This window comes from Corvus cornix, chromosome 2 (assembly GCF_000738735.6).
Source record: "Corvus cornix cornix isolate S_Up_H32 chromosome 2, ASM73873v5, whole genome shotgun sequence".
In the NCBI taxonomy this organism is placed as follows: Eukaryota; Metazoa; Chordata; class Aves; order Passeriformes; family Corvidae; genus Corvus; species Corvus cornix.
In genome coordinates, this window is record NC_046333.1 from 119665990 (window position 1) to 119685655 (window position 19666).

The window sequence follows — 19666 nt, forward strand, 5'->3', positions numbered from 1 at the left end:
ACTGTAAATTTTGCACACTTACTTCTTTCACAAACCACTGGCAGAAGGCAGGGCCAATCCACTCTCTTGCATGAATCCCACAGTCTATCCAGACAGCTTTCTTGTAGGGCCGTGATCTTTTACCTAACTTGAAGTGTGAGTATTCACAAAATACCAATGGATCTCATCACATTAGTGAAAACACAATAATGAGAAAATAATAGAATATGAGAGAGACGAAACCATTTTGAATTTCCTCATATAAAGGAATGCAAATTTATTGTTTTAAAAGGTATGGCCAAGATAATGTTAGGCAGGTGTGCCAAGATAATGAGGCTGACCTATGGAAAAAAACTGTAGGAAAAGTGAGATCTGTCAGTTCCTCTTTTACGAGGAATGAATATCACATGGAGTAGGGTGAGGAACAATGACACTATGTGAATAGCCTCATAAAGAATCAAATTTTCAGAACTTTTCAACAGGAGATGGAAAGAAAATACATTGAAAGATTTTTTGCATCTTACCGACACACTCTAATTTGTGGTCCTAATCATGTGAGTCGAGAGCACACAGCCCTGAAATTTTGTCACTAGCTAAAGAAAAGGCGCATGTGACACATGCTGAGAAGGGCTCCAGAGTCCTCTGGGGTCCCTCTCCAGCATAACTGCTCTCCTAGTTGTCTATAAAAAAAAAGCTTTGCAATCCCCTTAAATCCAAATCCTGCTAATTGAACTTGTCCTGTTATCTTTCTCCATGCATATTCAAACCAGGTAAATAGGATTTGGCTATTAGTTTTCCAGCTTTCTTTTCCCTTTTTTTCATTAAAGATGACATTCAGAGAGATACTTAGATTTAAGCAACTCATCCTTAGGAAACACTGTTAAGCTGTGTCTCTGGTGTATGTGCTGTAACATAAATAACAGGGTCTGTCCCTGATTCCAGATTTTAGTCTCATTAATGACTGTTTAATCTTTACCTTGAGTACATACAGTGGTCTCCCTTCATAGGATTTTCCAACAGAGAACATGTGAACAAGATCTGAATAAGTTCTATTCAGATAATGCATCCACTCCTCAATCTGCAAATACAGAAATAAAATCATTTTTTCAGTCTTTGCATTTCCTGGGAAGAAACTGTAATATATTTATTTTTCTCAGCTCTCAGTCCTCTCTCTACTTTTTGATTTTCCTGTAGTTTTTATTTTTGTCTTGTTTGTTTTTGTTTTCACACTTTAAGCATTATTTGGCTCTCATAGCTCTATTGCCAGAGGCTGGATGCAGCCTTCACATGGGTTTTTTTTTCCATTTAATTGTTGGGTATTACTGGAATGCATAAGCTGTCCATTGAAAATAGGGGGACGTGGCTAATCCACCATTGCCACTAAATATTAATGGAATGAAGAAAGAGAGTCCCTGATTCTGCCTGCCAGAACACAATGACAAACAGATTGACATGCATGTCTCAATGCTACCTGCAATATTTGTTTCACAGGCACCAGATCTTCTTGTGGTGCAGCACTCTGCATGCTCAACCCAGTGACTTTGATTTGGTGCAGACTGAAATTGTGTATGTGAGCACAGTAAAATCAACAGAAATTGTTTACCCAGCCATAATCCAGGATAGTATTCCTTATACATGAGTTTGTACCTAGGTGTTTTTAAGTATTTGTACCTCCCGTGCAAATACCTAAGCATTTACTCATATTGCTTAATTAAATGACTTAGTGTGACCAATCACTCACTGAAATCTCTTATTCCACCAGAGTAAAAGACCTACTTTTTAAAATAAAAACTCAGGTGCTCTGAAAGATAGTTACATGTAAAGATGAGCCTTGAATACAAATATTAAATATACTTTTTTTTTTCAAGGAAGTGCCTATTTTTGAAGAAGCAAAATGTTCTAAGAACATTTCTGAATGATGAACATTTCTGTAGATGAACATTTCTGAAGATGAACAGGTAACCAGAACTTGTAGAGAGAATGAAATCTTAGCCTTATTAAATACAACATTGTAGTAGATAAGAGGAACAATATGGATTTTAATGCACCTCTTCCAGGGAGTGGTACACTTCATAGTTATACCCAGAGAGGGACCTTCGATTCCTATGGGACCTCACTCCAGTCTGGTTTTCTATTGCTTGCTGTAGGTCTGATATGAGAATCCTAGGTAAAAAAAGATAGCAGTATTACTGAAAAACTAGTAGAACACACAAGCTAAATCAGAATAACAATCATGTTTAGAGGAAATATAGCAGAATTTAAACCATCCTGACTTTACTTCATCTGTTACATTTTGACAATAGAGTGCTTCAGGCTCACTTGAATATAAGCTGCCAAATAAATACTCCAGCTGCTTTGAAATGTAACAGTGCCTTCAAAAACACAATAAGCTAGTTAAGTGACTAAAACAGAATGATGTAAATAATGTAGCCAATGTGAAGAGGCACCCACTTTAATTTTTTAAGGAGCAACATTTGCTGTCTTCTTTTATAATCCAGGTATACTATGTGATCATGGATCTTTGAAAACTGATTTCAAACCATTTGGAAAATCTTTTTAAGCTTAGAAAAACATGGACATACTTTCTCTTGGGAGTGGAATGCAATGTTACATATAGCTACAAGTTGTAGAGGCAAAACAAAAAATTAAGAACTTGGCAGCATTATCGTTCTGTCTGAAACACGTTAAAACAGGAAACAAAAAAATCTGAAGTGTGCTTTGTTGTTTACCTTATCTACTCTGCTGTAGTTGTTTGCCAGTTTTGTTAAAATAACTCAGGAAAAATATGAAAAATATGAAGTGAAAATTAAATATACTTGCATAAAAAGTGAGAGGTTCTTTGCATTAAGAGCAAAATGCAGAGAGGGCTATGTAAGCTGAAAACTTTCCTGTTTTATGGCAAAAAAAAAAAAAAGAATATTAAATTATAATACAGAAAACATCTGAAAATAACTATAATAAGGAAGTTGAGGCATCCATCCATCCCATCAGACAGTAGCAGGAGCAGGGAATATTGTCATGGATATCTGTAACAACATTACTGTAAAACCGAGAGTCATCCTTGTAATGCTCTCTTCTCCTAAAGCATGGCAATGTGTAATCACCACGCCACTAATTCACCATTCCCAGAAAATGACAGTCACATTCAACCTTCGAAATTTTTATAGGCATTAGCTGCTGTGGTTGGAAAAAGATGGAAAGAAATGGCATTTACTCTCCTCGTAACTCAGCTGTGCAGCAGATGCCTCAAAGGTAATAGGCCTCTCTACATACAGAATCAAGGTAAAGGTTATTCTCATCCTCCAAAGCATTAGTGAAGTAGTTGTATAATTAGGAATTACATTGTTCTACATCAGCAACATTCATTAAGCAAACTAAAGGATTATAGTCTTGACTTGCAAGGTGTTGTATGTACTGTAAGAGCAGTACTGTAAAGCTGATCAAAGGAGTGATTTTATTCAAGTCATTAGGGCATCTAATATTTAAAAAAAATACTGGACTGCTTTGCAGAATTCTGATTCGTATAAGCACCTATCAGGATCAAGCTCACTCTGTTAACTTACGCATCTGTACTCTAAATGGGATTTGATAATCTTTCTTTATTCTTAAATGACTGTCTACTGTGTGTGCTTATAACACAAAGGCTCTTAAGTCCCTTAGGTCTGAGTGCAACGTAAGTGGCTTCTTTGCCAGAAAACTTACAACCAAGGCAACTGGGTGCAGAGAGTTTATCTGATGCCTGGCTTGTTTCCATGGCCATCTTGTCATGAAGTCAAATCCTAAGAGAAATAAGCCTGTTTTAAAGGCAAGTGCTGGTCATTATTAGGGATGCTTAAATGCTTCCTGCCTTTGTAAATATGTCATAATTTAGGTAAGCATCACTGTATTGAGCTGAAATTTTACCTGGCGTTTGCCTCAGATTTTCCAGTTCCAAAAGAGATGTAGAAATTTAACTCCATTGCAGTGTGTGGAAAAAAATAATTTTAAAAATTGTGAAAAACAGTAATCTGAAAAGGAGTTGTACAAAATCCTGGCTTGTGGAGCTGCACTTCAGCTCAGGGCTGTGGTCCCCACCCTGTGGGCATGACTGTGCTTGGCCAGCCTGCTCCTGCTTCTCCCTGATTATGGATGTTGTTGCTCTCATGGTGAATCCTCCTAGGTCTTGTGGAGTTACAGATCTCAGGAGGCTTGTCAGGACAAGCACATGATTGTTGAGGCTTTGCAGGGTTTTGCTTCTGATGGCTGGGACCATCCAAAATGCGCAGCAGGGAGATGAAGAGGGAGAGCAAAGGACAAGTATGGACCTGGTAAAATGCTGCCCAATTTCCTTCTAAGTGCACACAACTTTTGTGCCAAAAGTCAGATTTTCCCTGTGGAAGATTAATGCACTGTTATCCTAGCATGTTTTTTGGGGTAAACTGCAGAGACCCTTTGCTCTGGCAGTTCTTGCCCTGGCACATGGCTCTGCAACCCAAGCAGAGGTCTTCAAGTACAGAGAGTGTTTATAACAGATATCATTAAAGGTGATTACTGTGAGCAGGAACAGCAGTAGACATGAATACAACTGCTGGGTCACAGTAATTAGGGAACATTTTTTTATAAGCACAGGAAAACAATTACAGAAATCCCCATCTCAGTTTTAAACATAAACAAAGCCGAAGCAGTGCTGAACCCACATGAAAGTTACTCTGAACTGCAGCTATGGAGCTTGTGTACTTAATTGCCTTATATTTGTTTCTGTATTTTTAGAACAACAAATTAAGAAGAGACCACTGTTATAATTAAAATGGGATTGTGATGAGTACTATACATATGTATACATAAATACATCTACAGTATGATTTACACCATTCTGAGATGATGTGCGGAGGAAAAAGTATAAATAACTTCATATAGGTCTTTACTCAGCAAATTTTTGAGAATTCAAATAACTCATCAGTTGATTATTCAGATGCTTAGGCATGTCATTGAAAAAGCTTTAATGACACGATCATTTCTCTTGTCCAGTATATCATATGGATAAATATGAAAGGATAACTATACTCCAAAATTGTCTTGAATTTTTTTAAGGAGCACTATAAATGGTTTGTGAACTTAAGTGTGCATTTGTACTGTATGACTTGCATTGGTCGCTAGGAATGGAGAATAAAGAAGTAGCATGTTCCTGTATAACTGATGAAGAAGTTTTGCCTCTGCATTTGCAGCTTGCTTGTAAATAAACCTTGCTCCTACTAAACAAAGAGGCAAAGCAGGCTACAGAATTAGTAATTACCAACCCTCTCTTAACAGATGTGATTTCACATATATTGAAAACATTTCAGCTTGACTCCAAAGGAGGACATTTAATTAAAGCTGCCTGCCTGTGGGAGATGGTCTGCTCTGCCATTAAAGTGGTTGTTTTCTTGGCAATGCCTAGCTGTCTGCCAGCCTAACTGCTGTGATGTGGAACGCATTTTTGAGAGCACTTGGCGTGGTAGATGCAGACCTGCTCCGAAGGCCAGGCCTCTGGAGCGAGGCATGGGAAGTGAAGCATGGGCTTACGTGTACTGGATGTTTGCTTGCTGGAGGTAGGGCAGCAGGCTCTGGCTCGTGTTCTGCGGTACTCGCACGTCAGCGACTGTACCTTCGACGATGTGGAAGGGGCTGCTGGGCTGCCACAAGTCCACCTGTAGTGCAGGAACCAACCTGTAATTCACATGCATTCAGTGGAGGTGGGGAAGTCCAGGAGACAGCATGCTTGAAGGTAGGTAGGCAAACCCTCTAGGCTTGGTAGAGACAATAAAACTGCATCGGCTGGTCCAGCTCAGCATCTGTGCTAATGGAGCAGATTTTGAGGATTCACTGTGCCCAGCTCACCACAACTGCCCTGGGAGATTTGCCAGTGGGAACAGAGAACAGTCTTCAGAACATGCCTCCTCAAACAGCTCAAAACAAAAGCTAGTTCCAGCTTCATGCACCTCCTCAGACTATTATACATTCCCAATGTATTAGCTCCTATGGAGTCCATGAGTCTTTTTTAATTTTGCAAGGCATTTTCTCTGCTCATTAGGGCAGCCAAAAAATGCTAAAGAGATATAGGAAGCATAGCATATACCAGTGTTGTTTGTAAAACGTACTCAAGTTTTATTCTTGATAATAAGCAGATCAGAGGTCAGTAACAGGTCACCAAGACCATGAATACACAATAACTTTATATTAAATGTCAAAATAACAGGATTAAGATAATCAGATTATTTCAGTCTTGTAAAAAATGATAGCTACTGAACAATGCCACTATTATTATTGTGCTATCTGTATCTGCTCATACCTAAGGGATGTTTCTTGTCCATTTTTACTTCCTTTTGTTGCCAAATCTGAGATAAATTTGGAAAATTTAGCCCAGAACATGAATTTTCAAGAAAGCAAGAAAATTTGCAAAGAAGGATTTGAAACTCAGTGTTCTGCACCCTGTAGTAAAATACTGTACTTGCACTCTTCAACACGAGCACAGTTCCTCCTCAACCAGTGTGAGGACAGTGGAAAGAACACAAGTCAACAAAACTCTTTCCAGAGCTTCTGGATGTTCATAGGAGATTATAAATGGGAGTTTTAGGAGCAATCTCTGTATCAACATGACAAAGAGGCATGCCAAGATCCACAGGCCTTAAAAATATGTTTGTGAGCTGAATACAAGGAAGGAAACTGATATGGAGTACATGTTCACACATTTCTTAAAGAGAATTTTTAAAGGTTTGATACTTGATAAATGTCTTTTGAAGTTTATTGCAATCAGCTGTGCCAGGCTGCACTTACGAAGCCGTTGATACAGCTCATGAGCGTCCACTGCTTTCCAGGTATCTAAAAAGATTTTTATAATCTATACCTTAAAAGGTCCTCACTTCTTTTATGCCATAGAAGCTATTTGGGAAACATCAAATGCATTTACCTGGTCTTGCTATGGACCTCATTTGTGAGAGGAGTACAATCTTGCAACAGGGGTTTAGTTCTCAACATTTCTCAAATGGCCCTGGGTAAAAATATTCTGATTACTAAGAGGGCATCTAATGCTGAATCTGGTGTTACCTCTTTAAACAAGAGTGACCTCAACCCAGTTAATCCAATTAAATGCCTGCTACTTTGGAAGGAGCAGAATTGAAACACAGGGCCAGCCTCTTCTTGTTCCTGCCAAAGCCACTCTTTGTTTCAAGCTGCCACAATATGGTATCGGCATCCAAGTCATAGTGGTGGGTGGGTGCAGCATCTTTTGAAGTCTAACACCAGGACTGGCAAAGTTCACGAGGCTTGTGAAGCTGACAGCAGCTATGACAGATGGCCAGTAGAAACGAAAGTCGTGAATTAAGTGGTGATAAATGCTGCTTACAAATAAAGATTGTCTCACTGTGCTAACACCTTATGTTTTTTAGTTTATCTCTCTTTTGTATTTTGATAAATTACAGGCACCCAGTGAAATTCCCCCCTAACTCAACATGGTTAATTTCACACATGTTTAATTAGAAATGTGTATTTGACTTTTAAGATTTATTCCAAAAAATATACATCAGAAAGGGTAAATGTGTTTTTCTTAGAGTAACAGTCTATCAACGAGCTCAGCCAGAGCCATCTTTATAAAAATAACAACATATTGTTACATACAAGCTAAGAGCAACTGAAGTGAAGTGTCTCCTGGCCAACTGCAATATCTAAGCACACAGAATTGCAATAGAAGAAAAAACCCCAACTAATCACAACTGATATACACCTGAAACTTGTCTTTGTTCTTGACAGTTACTCAGGATTTATTCTGGTGAAACTCTCCATTACCATGGAGGAGATAAACCAACAAATATTCACACTATTAGCTATAACATCACCAGAATTTTTAATTTCTGAGGTATTCTAATTGTTCCTCACATTACTGGCTACAAGTGAATATCAAAAGCAGAAGCAATCTTCTTTTAACTAATGAAATCAGTGGCATATTGCCACTACACTCTTTCAGTGAAACTGCAATATTTCACTCCTGGCATTGTCCTGGAAGTGAGACAAAAAAATCCTATATTTAGAATGCAAATCATTCTGCTTCATCCCAATTCCCTGTTTGGGTAGTTTGGCTTCCTTTGACTCCCACTTCTCATCCTTTGCAATGTAAACGAAGCAGTCAGTGCTCCTCTGGGAGATGTTACCTGTGCTGTCCAGAACAACACTTCAATCACTGGCTGGATTTTGCCTAATAAAGCATATAAAAAGCAACATGTTTCTCCAACAGACATCTTATTTATATTGCAGCTGTCAGCTTGTCCTTGGTGTGACAAGTACATGGAAACTGACAAACAGAAGATGGATTTCAGAGCAAGCATGTTTGGACTGAGCAAGTCCAACTATCCTCTACTCACTGTCATCTTCAGGAGACTTTATCACTGCATCTCCCACAGATACTGAGAGTCTTATTGAAATTATCACTCTTATTTCAACATCATTCCTCTCTCAAATATGCCTTGGATTTCCATGCTGGGCTCTGCTGGCTAGTGAGTGGCAGTGAAAGTAATGACTGTCCTATCCTCTTCACTCTCTGAGACAGGGTGTTGTTACCCCCACACACTACACACGAGCCTTTATACAGTATTATGGAGTACCAGTCAGTGCCAAAAGATATCTGTTTGCTGTATGGGTGGTAGGATTTGCTAGGTGGGAGGAAGATTCTCCAGCTACAAAACAAAGAGATGCAGAAATCCTACAAAACTCCCGGAGCATACAGCCAAATATTTGAACCTCAAAATTCATCTGGTATCTTGAGGCTAGAGGAAAAGAAATATGCTTTAGAGCATGTCTGCAAACCTAAATATTCTCATCTCCTTTGCAGAACACTCTTATTTGCACATCTTTTCCTGTCTTTCAACATGTTCAGAGTTGGGACCAGGAGACCAATTACTAAGCACCTGTCACTCAATGTGGCCATGAGTGCCTGTTCTCAGGGACAGTGGTGGCTCCCCAGATGCCCAGTGAATGCTCTTTCCCAGAATATCACTGGAAGCATGGGCATCCTGACTTGCTTTCTATGAGGAAAAAATGGTATGTAAGAGCATAGAGACTGGTCTCTTTTTCCAAAACATTTAAACACATTATTTCTTTATTTAACAAAGAAAGTGTGAGAGTTTATTAATTGTGACTACATAATAAGTAGTCTTTTTAAACTGCCTGTTCTTCTTTTTTCAACCTCACTTGTCCCATAAAAGTCCCTGTGGTTCAGTTTGTGCTTAGGAAAGCCAGGTTTCTTTGCAGGCAATTTTCCTTTAAACTGAGGTGTTAAAGACAGCTCAAATAAATCTATCAGCTCTTACCTGGACACCTTCCAAGGTACAGCAACACTGAACTCACTAGTCATGTCTCTAGGTTTTGATCAGTACAGTGATGAAAAGTCAGGACAAGGCAAAGGGACAAATATTTTAAACAGATTTGGGTGCTGAACTAATAGAATTCAGAATTTCTTCCAAAGTTAAAATTATGCAAATAATTTTCCAAGAATACAAACATTTTGTTAGTATAATCCTACATATCACAAATGGTGTACAGAAAACTCTTTTGCTCTGCCTAGACAGAAAACAGAACAGGGAGTTTTTAATTCACTAGTTCATTTTTCCTCCTGCTCATTCCATGCCATGGAAAGGAAGCCTGGGAAGAAAAGTCTCCCTGCTTTTCCCCACAAACACTCTCATGGCTGCATAAATCTCACAGTCTTTTTTTTTTAAATTCAAGTAATAATAAAAATAAATCCCCATCTTCTTTAGACCATGGGGCTTAGTCCAGCCTTTGTAATTAAAGCCATTTTCTTGGGCAGTAGCTTCCAGTTGTCCCTCATTACCTTTTCATAAGCAGATGTTTCATTTCTTCTTCCATTTAACCTGAAAGGAAGATGCTTAGTGCTCTCATCAGGTCGGCAATTATGAATCAATCAAATGATTGATGCTTGTCACGAAAATAACTGGAATAACTTTGTCATAACTTACATTTAGTATCTGGAGAAAACAGTTTATGATTTATCTGTGTTATTCGCCATGAAGACAGAAATTTTGTTATATGTTTTATTACCTAGCAATTGCAGTTTTTATTCCTACTGAGTTGTATCCAGCAATACATGTGCCAAAGCTGGACTTGTCCTTAACATCACTATGAATGGATTTCTTTGAGAAATGCTGTCAACTGTAAAGTTCAGAATATAACTATTGTTATGATGCTGTCAGTAGAAATGGCTTGGCATTTCTGACCCTCTTGTAAAAGGGAATGTGCAGTCAGTAATGAAAGCAGGGGTACTGTTTGCTTGCGGGCTCTTTCAGGAAACGTGGGTTTCCCATTTACATCCATATGCTCATGTATAGACACAAAAACACCCTTAGCAGTGCTGAAAGTTACTAGATATGTCTTCAATTAGAAATCCAATAGTAGAAGGCAGAGTGTAGAAGTAGAAACCACTTTAGTCTTATTGGTGTTGTCAGGGGTCTGACTGCCCGAGGTTTTATCACATAATACATGGGCAACACAGTTACTTACACGTATGTACAAACACCCCTCGCATGCACATGTACAGTGTGCAACAGAATTTTAGACCTCTGTTGGTACATCTGAAGAGAAAGAAGCAAGGAAGAATGACTCTTGTTCACTCTGACACTGTTGCATAACTACAGCAGTGCTGTGGTTCACCTGGAAAGAGCAGAACTGCTAATCTCTAATGTCTTCAGCCTTGCAAACATCTCAGGACCAGGACTGATTTCATTCTCACTTGCTTCTGACAATTAAGGAACTTAATTGGCAGTCCTAACTGCCAATCTGCTTCAGCTGCCCTTTATGTGCTGCAAAATTATCCAGTGGAAATCCAATGTGGAATTCCCTTGCTTTCTAAAAGGACTTACAATGCAGTCCTAGTGCAAAGTAATTTAGCTTTCTGACTGAGTGCACTAGACATTTTACTGGCTCTAACTTTTCAGTATTTATTTGCTTTTCAGCGAGGCTGGTAAGAGTAATTGTGCCAATAAATGGGGAACGATTCATGGGATTGCAGCAACCATAACACTGACAGGAACAGAATATGAACAACACACAGCTTGAAGTTTTGAGTTTTGCGGATCTTTGTGGAACTATAACGAAGTAATGGTCTTCCCATTCTATTTGCACTGGTATAATTTTACACAGGGCTCTACACTGAAAAGAACCTGTCAGCTATTCCTCAAGAGAGTCACTGAGATAAAACTTGTACTCAATTTTATGGTAACTGAATATCTGTTCTTAGAAGTACAGATGCCACTGGGCTAAGTATATTTTAAAGATGTGAAAAAGTCTTTAACAGACTCATTAAAAAAAAAAAAAAAGGCCAAACCCTTCTTCTGTTTATTATTAAACTATTTATAGCTTGGTTCAAATTGCAGTTGCTGCTGCACTGCATGGAAATGGAATAGTAAGCCCTGGATCTGATTCTACTCCCACTGAGGCTGTGCTGATGACTTTGTTGAGCTCAGGCTCAGACTTCCTCAGAGGAAGCAGATTCCTTCCATCTCAGAAAGTCCATGCTTTCTGCACCTTGTGAGAGCAATACTCTTACTACCTGGGTTATGCTGTTCTATCTTGTATTTTCCCACTAAAGATTTTCTGCAACAACATTTTCCTTCTGATCCTGGCAAGTGGTTTCCAAACATGTATTTTGATATATCTATGAATACCCTCTGTTGTCACCTGATGTTCCTTGTGTATCTGAAATATGCTAATATCTGAATGGAACCCTAACCATGAGCTAGGGTAAAATTTAGACTGAAAACTAAAGCATCTGGCTATATAGATATATTTGCTGTAGGTGCAAAGTAAAATGCATGCAGCCTTGGCTGCTGAGCTAGTTCTTTCCTTCTGCAAATAAGAATAGCTCCACTTGGGCTTACAGACTTTCTTACTGCATTTTCAGATGGGCTTTTGTCCTCTGAAGGCTTTTTATCACATTTTCCTATGGAGGTGTAAACTATCAGATTTATAGCCAAGTGATCCTTTTCCCCTATGAGACATTTTTTCTGATTCCCTGAACTGCAATGACAGGATCAATTCAGGGATTACAATGGATAAGCAGCTGCTGTAAGGACTAGAAAACAAACAAAAGGGAATGGAGTTCTGGCTTCAAGGCCTGCTAGGCTGGCTTCTCCCAAAGCTGAAGAAGTGCCTGGCTGTGCCCAGGAATTTCTTTTATAAAAACTGCTGAAGAATGAGTGATCTAACTCTATTATGCCAGGAATGTTCACAGAGCAGTGGCTTCTTTGCTACCTATACAAACAGTCCTGATCCCAGTCAGACGTTATGTGATAAAAAGTGCTTGTAGACCACCGATGGAGTAGAAGTTATCAGTCAAGGCTCAAAGGAAGTGCTGCTTCAAAAATAACCCTTACAAAGGAAAATTCCAGAGCAGATAAACAGAATCTGCTGGGTCTGAGGACCCACGAAAATCCCCATTTCTTTGCAAAGCACTTGGGAATGTGACATTTGTTTCTGTCAGTCAGGTCCAACAGAATTAAAACCATGAAAGGGCTCATAAATCAGCAACAGGCTCCTCAAATTGTCTTCTGAACAAGAAAGAGCAGGAGAAAATAGCCAGTCATTGGAGAGGTGTACAAAACAGAGGGACAGCAGATGGACAAGAGGAGTCTTGGGGGACAGAGTGTGGGCAGTAATATTCATGTCACTGTGGTACTATCATCCTAAGTATTTCTTTTTGATTTATTGATTACTGTAATAATTTGCAAATGATTAGTGTGGAATGGTGTACCTGCAAAAAGATATTTCTGGTCTTAAACACTAAGTCAGGATTAAAATTTTTTACCATATCTCTAAAAAGAGAAATTATTTATAAGAGCAAAGGACTGCAACAGAAAATCTAAAATTTAAGACTGGCACCTGTGATGGCATTACAGCAGCAGCCAGTCTAAAAGCTGGACAGTATATACTGTCTATAGACAGATCTATAGCTAGAAAAATAAATAATTCCATGAGCAATAAAGAAATATTTAAAAAATAAAAAATTTTCACTTGAACTGTCAAAGAATTTGCTGCATTTTAGTCCATCACAACCATACGAAAATGTTCCTCAGCACTGCTATGCAATATACTTGTCATGCATGTATAGTATACTTGCATACTATCATCTTACATGAAAGTCAGAGGAGGAGCTCCACCATCATTTATCCCTGTCATACTCCCTGTTGCATCTACCCCGGTGGGCTTTGGCACAAGGTCTGTGCCAAAAGTGTCTAAGGGTGTGGGGTGGTGCTGCTGGTAGGACAGTTACCAGGGTCTTATTTTTCTTCCCCACGGAAACTGAAAGAAAAATGGAGGAACTTGCTGGAGACAAGAGATACTGCTGTATACATACTGATGGCATCTGTCAGCTGCTACTACGTCTGTCACTTAGTGAAACCCAGCCTCAAAAAAGAGCATGACTCTGCTCCCCACCTGCCACATTTCTTCTGACCTCACACACATATTGCCCTAAGAAACAGTTGCATACACAGCAGTGCATGGTGCACAAGAGTTTCCTGAGAACTTGCTCTGGAGAGATGTAGTCCTAGAGTGGGGGGCTGGTGGGGAGGCACAGGGAACTCTGCTCAGCCTGGCTGAGACGAGAGTGGTCAGGGCCAGACCCCCCTCCTGCTGCTTTGAGGCTGGAATGCAGCTGATCTGACTCAGTATATTTACCTTCTATATTTCTTCTTTACTGTAGCTGAGTTTATTGGTTAAATACATGCACATTCAGGGAATTTTACAGAACTTACTGCAGAAAAATTTTAATCTGTAGGGCTGGCTATTTTTACTGGCAGTGCAGATCTACATGCTATGTCCACCCCAACAGGGGAAAAAAAGCAATATTCTGTCACCTAAAAGTTAACAAAACCAGCCTGTGAAGGAATCAGTTTATAAAAATGATTAATAACAAAGGACTGTGGGCAATGGAGCTACAGACCAAAACTAATTTGTGGAAATTACTCAGCAAGTGATTATGACTAATGTGATTTGCCACTGGGCAATTCAGGAACAAAAGTGAAATGTGTGGAATGAAACATTCATTATCCATTATTCACTCAGTATAGGCAACGGCATTCATACTGTACAGAGCCTAGACACTTCAGGTAGAATTCAGGGATTATTTACACCAAGTATTATATGGACTTTTCCCTTAAAAAAAGGGGGGCAAATATCCCTCCTAAGGAGCTCCAGATACTAGGTTTATAAAGTTCTTAGAGATTACACCTTCTGTAATAGTGTGTGAATTAACCTTATAGCTCAGGTATTGGTAGAAGAGCAGTCCTGTTTGAGATCAAGAGGTTTCCATGTGGATGAAAACCCCTAAGTAGTCCTTCAAACTCTTACATGAGTTTTGCTGTTATGTTTTAGCTCGGCTGCCACTGCCCAAGTTAATCACTGGGGACATACTCTAAGAGACTTCAAATACATCAAGACATAGAGACAATTCCAAGATGATCTTTCAAGGATGACTCAGTGTAGGTTTCTGTAAATGCACATTCAGGAAAGTATTCCTTTTATGTCTGGTGCTTTTCCCAAAAGGGATGGACCTTGCTGACCTCTGTGGCATTGGCTTCAGCATGGCAAAAGGCAGAGCTCTCACCACTTACTTCCCCACTGCCCTGGTGTTTCTTTCTGAAAGAAAACAGCTAGAGTAGACTGTAAATGACAAAATCTACTCAAGAAGATCAGTGGTAAGGACAATAATTAAGAAACTGGCATATAAAACAAAATGAGGGAAACAATACATTGCTGTTCTTTCCGCTGCCCATTTATTTTCTTCTTGGTTCTTTTCTCTTTGTCCAAATCAGTAGGCAATAAGGAGGGGTATCTTTGCATTTGCTTTATTCTCTGCCTGACACCAAAATACATTGCCTTTGCAGTAGGATCATCAGGATCATTTTTTCAAGCTTCTTTGTGATAACACCCTTCAGAAGGATAGGGTCATTTGAACTGAACAGAGAGGAGTTTTTCTTATAATTCTTTGGATTATGAGAGGTAGGTCAGAAGAAAAAGCTAAGTCACTCTGCCTTACAAGTGTAAGTTTAAGGGCAGAAGGAAATGGCTGGAATGAACACAAAACACCCCAAGTCTTTAGAAAACCTCCCTCCACCAGACCCGGTGAGGAGGAAGCCTGTGACAGGAGGGATTATCTTCCCTTTGCCCTATTACCACTGTCTGTTCTATGCACGGAAATTCTGCACCAAACATACAATCCATTTTTGCAGAATCTACTCTGTGCTTGCACTGTCCAGGGAATTTATTCAAAATAGTTATGTTGTGCATGGATGACACCAGGGGTAAACTGGGCTCCCCAAATGACTTTTGCACTGCAATTCCTGCTTGACTAACGGGGACTAATCCTGACATCCCTAGAGAGTGTAACTTTTGGTCCTCTGAAATATACCTCATCTCCAGTAGACCAGTTTTCCAGGGTAGAGAAACATGTCTGAATTGAAACCCAAGTGCATGTACTCTTCTCAATTTAACAACAGAAGTGATATAAGTTTTATTTTTATTGACTTTTCTTGTTATAATACTGACAATGGTAGAGAATACTATCAGGCCATATCATAACTCAGGTTGAAAACTGAGTTTTGCACAACACTGAGTAACATAACCAAACTGTCTCAAAAGGATCCTGGTTCCATCTTGATTTCCCCCTTGAGGGACAGAATGTGTGAGTAATGTAACAGGTTGCTATTCATTTACTGCTCAAACCAAAATAGATTCAAAGGAGATGTCTCAAACCAGTTCTGGTTTTCTGACTCAAAAATGAAAAAATCTGAAATGCAGTCTTTGTAATTACAGCAATTTGTACGTCTGTTGACACTCCTGCTCATATTCCTGTTGTTTGTCAGGCATACTGTGTTAAGATGGCAGCAGGACTATATCTGGGGTTTGTTTGCAGCTTACTTTGCACTACAGAGGGGTTTTTTTTTGTGCACTGTCTTCCATTTCCTCCTGAGCACATAATCAACATCGTGCTTAAAGGGTCATATTTAAAAAACAGAGCATAAATCCACTGTCCATTGAATTTCAGCTCTGGAAGTCTGGGGGGTGGGGGGCAGGGAGAAGGACAGGGGAAACTTGACTTGGAGACTTAAAAATTGCACAACTCTAAATACGTGGTTCTCCAGAGGGGCTGATGACTTGCAGCCACTACTGACTTTTGCTGGTATTGTAAGGACTGGGCACTTCTGAAGAGTGTCATTATTGATCGACTTCTTCATGAGGGAATAACTTGAGATTTTTATTTCAAACCGGGACAGGGGACAAAATATGATAATTTAATGTTAAACATATCTGTTACTTGTTATCCACTGAGGTGTCTCTTCCACCCCATGCAGATGGGCAGTGAAGCAGCTGCAGATGGAAGAGCCCTAAGACCTGACACGCAGCCAAACCCAGCCTGTCTTCATGAAACTGGGTGACACGATACTTTCTCTTTTTTCAGTCTTCATTTCAACCTCCTCAGCTTAGTTTCTCATCAGAATCAATCATTCTCTAATTAACTAGTCAGATTCTGATGCAGTTTGCCAAAATTTTATTATCCTGCTCTCAGAGCTACAGCATGCAATTATTTATTCAAGTTTCTACTGCTCCCACTTTGATGGAATTGAGTGAAGAGATTTCTTTCTGGGAGCCTAAGGGAGCTCTGTAATGAGAAACAGTTACAGGAAGGTGAGTAACCCTTTTGCTTTGCAGGGTTTACAATATGAGGAGAAAGGAAAAAACACATGTGCTCCCTCTTTATGTTCCAACATCCAGGGGGGAGAAATTAATGCAAAACCCAGCTTCCACATGTATTGCTTGGTTTTATGGTTAGGTTTTTTTCCTAATTGGGAGTAAAACAAGTATCCTTTTTGGTGTGCTACAGTAGCATTCACAGTGAGGGTCAGGTCCTTAATAAGCAGTGCAGTAACAAACATAAGACAATATTCTTTAGGAGAGTTGGGCATTACAGTGCGAAGTGTGGTAATCCATGGCATCATGACACGGCCTCTGTTGAACATTGAAATTTTTCCTGCAACACGTGCACAGGCTGGATGTCTTGAGAACGGGGGTTACAAAATATAGCATCTTTAATGGGAAACTAACCAAACATAGCATTAAGAAATGCAGATGTGATGGAGACAGCCTCAGCTTTCTTACTTAAGACTAGTGAGGTGTCAATGTCTTGACTGCTGGAGTATTCACAGCAGTAAGCCCTCTCCTGGGCTAAGGTACCTAAGGTAGCTCAGTCCTCTTTCTTTAAAAAAAAGTAGCAAGAAAGCTTTGTCATAATTGAAAGATGGAATGTTTTTCAGGAGGGTGTAAGACCTCTCCTAACATCTTCATTCTGTTTTGTTTTATTTGGTATGCAGACAGAGATTTGATTTACTTATATCACAGATGTTAACTATTGGACTAGAAAATTAGATGCACCTTCATTTTTTTGTCACAGAGAACACAATCATTTATGTAAGATTTCAACAATAGAGACAGAATTACACCACAGACTGCCTAATAGTTTGCTGGAGTTGAAGGCAGTGAGCAGCCCAAAGCTTTTGCACATGCTCCAAACACTGTGGTACTTAACAGTGATCAAGTTGTTACTTCCCTGATTCTGCTCTAGTTAGGCTGTGTTTTGTTGACTATTAATGAGGCTTATCCCTTTCCCATAGTGCTTGGGGGCAGTGCATGCTCATGGTACAGTTCTTTTTTTCAGACCATAGACCTGGCTTACAGGTGCTGCCCATCCTCTGAGACAGTGGGCCAGACTGCTGTGGAAAGACTGCCTCTGCCTTCACAAGCTGTGCCAGCAAAGCAGCATGATGCAGAGTGCTCCTGTGCTGCCCTGCTGCAGTGGCACCGCTGCTTTTCATTTATATTTGCAGGGAAAAGCCAGGGAAGAAAGATTTTAGCTTTCTAGTGAGTATCATAAACACTATCTCAACTGCTACTAGAAGGTTATTCTGCCAGAGAGATTCTCAAACTGAAGCCACTTCCTTTTTCATATTCCTCTGTTTGTTCACAACTTTAAATTTCTCAGTGTTTTAAATAACACCATTGGGCAGATAATGAAGCAACTATGTATGCTAGCAAGAAGTGGAAGAGCAAAGAAAGCAAATTTACAAGTGTGGCACCTCCATTACTTTAAGGCAATAAGTGTTGTTAAATTTGTCAGGCATGATGAATCTAATTCATATGCTATTTTATTGGTAAATTAGGAATTTATTGGGCAAAGACTGCTTTCCAGATAATAAAATAATTTGAAGTGCCAAATGAAAGGTAAGTTTGTTAACCCACTACAGTCTTCAAAAAAGATCAGAAAAAGAAGATGAAAATAATGAAACTCACCTTAAGCCTGTTGAACGCAGCCCTCAGGATCTGTGTTTCCCTGTCGCTCTCAGGAACAACTCGTATGACTTTATCACTGCCAATAACAGAAAATTGAATTGGCACTTTAGGACTCTTTGCAGCAGTACAATGGGACAGTAATTAGGTTCAGATAGATACTGCAACTGTGCTCTTTTTCAGCATCTGCGAAATGTTGGGTGAGCTGAAGCTCTGCTTCTGAGCTTGCTGCTGGACTATGCACTTCCATAGAAATTATTTGCTCTTTACAGATCAGTGTCAGCTTGACCTTCCATTTCTATGTAAATGCTTTGTTCATTCCTTCTAAGTTAAACCATTCAAGCTGACATCTTCCATACTGAACAAATGCCTCAGAACAAAGCAATTATTTTTTTTCCAAAGTAATTAATCTCTTTCCGAGGATGAGATTAAGTAAAATACATTGCTTTTTCATGTTTAAACCCTCAAATGACTTTGAAAAGTTCATTGTTCTCATGCATTAAAGAGAGGAGCTGATGTGAGAAAAGAGGTGATCTTCATATTAGGGCATGCCTTTTGCTTTACCCATTAAAACTTGCACAAATTTTGTGAAGTAAATAGCTGCTCATACATGCTCAGGAGGTTCTAAAAAAAATAGTAGCTAATTTTATTAACTTTCTTTAACAGAAACTGAAGTAGAGTAAGTTTAGGTAAGATACGAGGAAGAAATTCTTTGCTGTGAGGAGCACTAGAACTTATTGCCCAGAGAAGTTGTGGATGCCTCATCCCTGGAAGTGTTTAAGGCCAGGTTGGATGAGGCTCTGAACAACCTGTTCTAGTGAAAGGTACCCCTGCAGGCAGGGGGGGCTGGAACTAGATGACCTTTAAGGTCCCTTCCAACTCAAGCCTTTCTATGATTCCATGACCTCAACATAATTATGCAAACAGGAAGCAAGAAACTGAATGACCCTTCAACGACCACCATCTATGTCATGACCAATGGGATGCTGGAGACCACAGAAAATAGAGGGCACGATCATGTAACTAAAATATCAGCCATACACAAGAAGGATGAAATAACTTTACGTGCCCCATGTGAATTCTGCCATTTTACTACATTTTGAGTTTTTTATTTGTACTTTTGATAACCAGTACTTCTCTTCCAAGAGACCTTGGAGGTCATGCATATCTGTATTTCTAGAGTTCCATCCACTAGCCAGAATGCCTTTTAAACAATTTATTGACCTACAATTTCTATATCATCTGGGAATTTCACACAGCAGAATTTCCCTTGACATTGAGAGGTTTGTCCCTTAAATATCTCATGAGCTCTCCTACTTTGTTG

General features: G+C 39.4%; 1 protein-coding gene across 2 annotated transcripts in view; it reads right to left on the reverse strand.

Annotated features, from left to right (window-relative positions):
• Positions 1-19666, reverse strand: part of CPA6 (carboxypeptidase A6) — an 87518-nt gene that overhangs the window by 30814 nt on the left and 37038 nt on the right. For both annotated transcript variants that reach the window (XM_039550112.1, XM_039550111.1), the window contains exons 2-6: positions 18346-18421; positions 5521-5645; positions 2028-2142; positions 956-1057; positions 23-127 (exon numbers count right to left, since the gene is read on the reverse strand). In XM_039550112.1, the coding sequence (XP_039406046.1) occupies positions 23-127; positions 956-1057; positions 2028-2142; positions 5521-5645; positions 18346-18421 (523 nt within the window). The remainder of the gene's footprint in view (positions 1-22; positions 128-955; positions 1058-2027; positions 2143-5520; positions 5646-18345; positions 18422-19666) is intronic.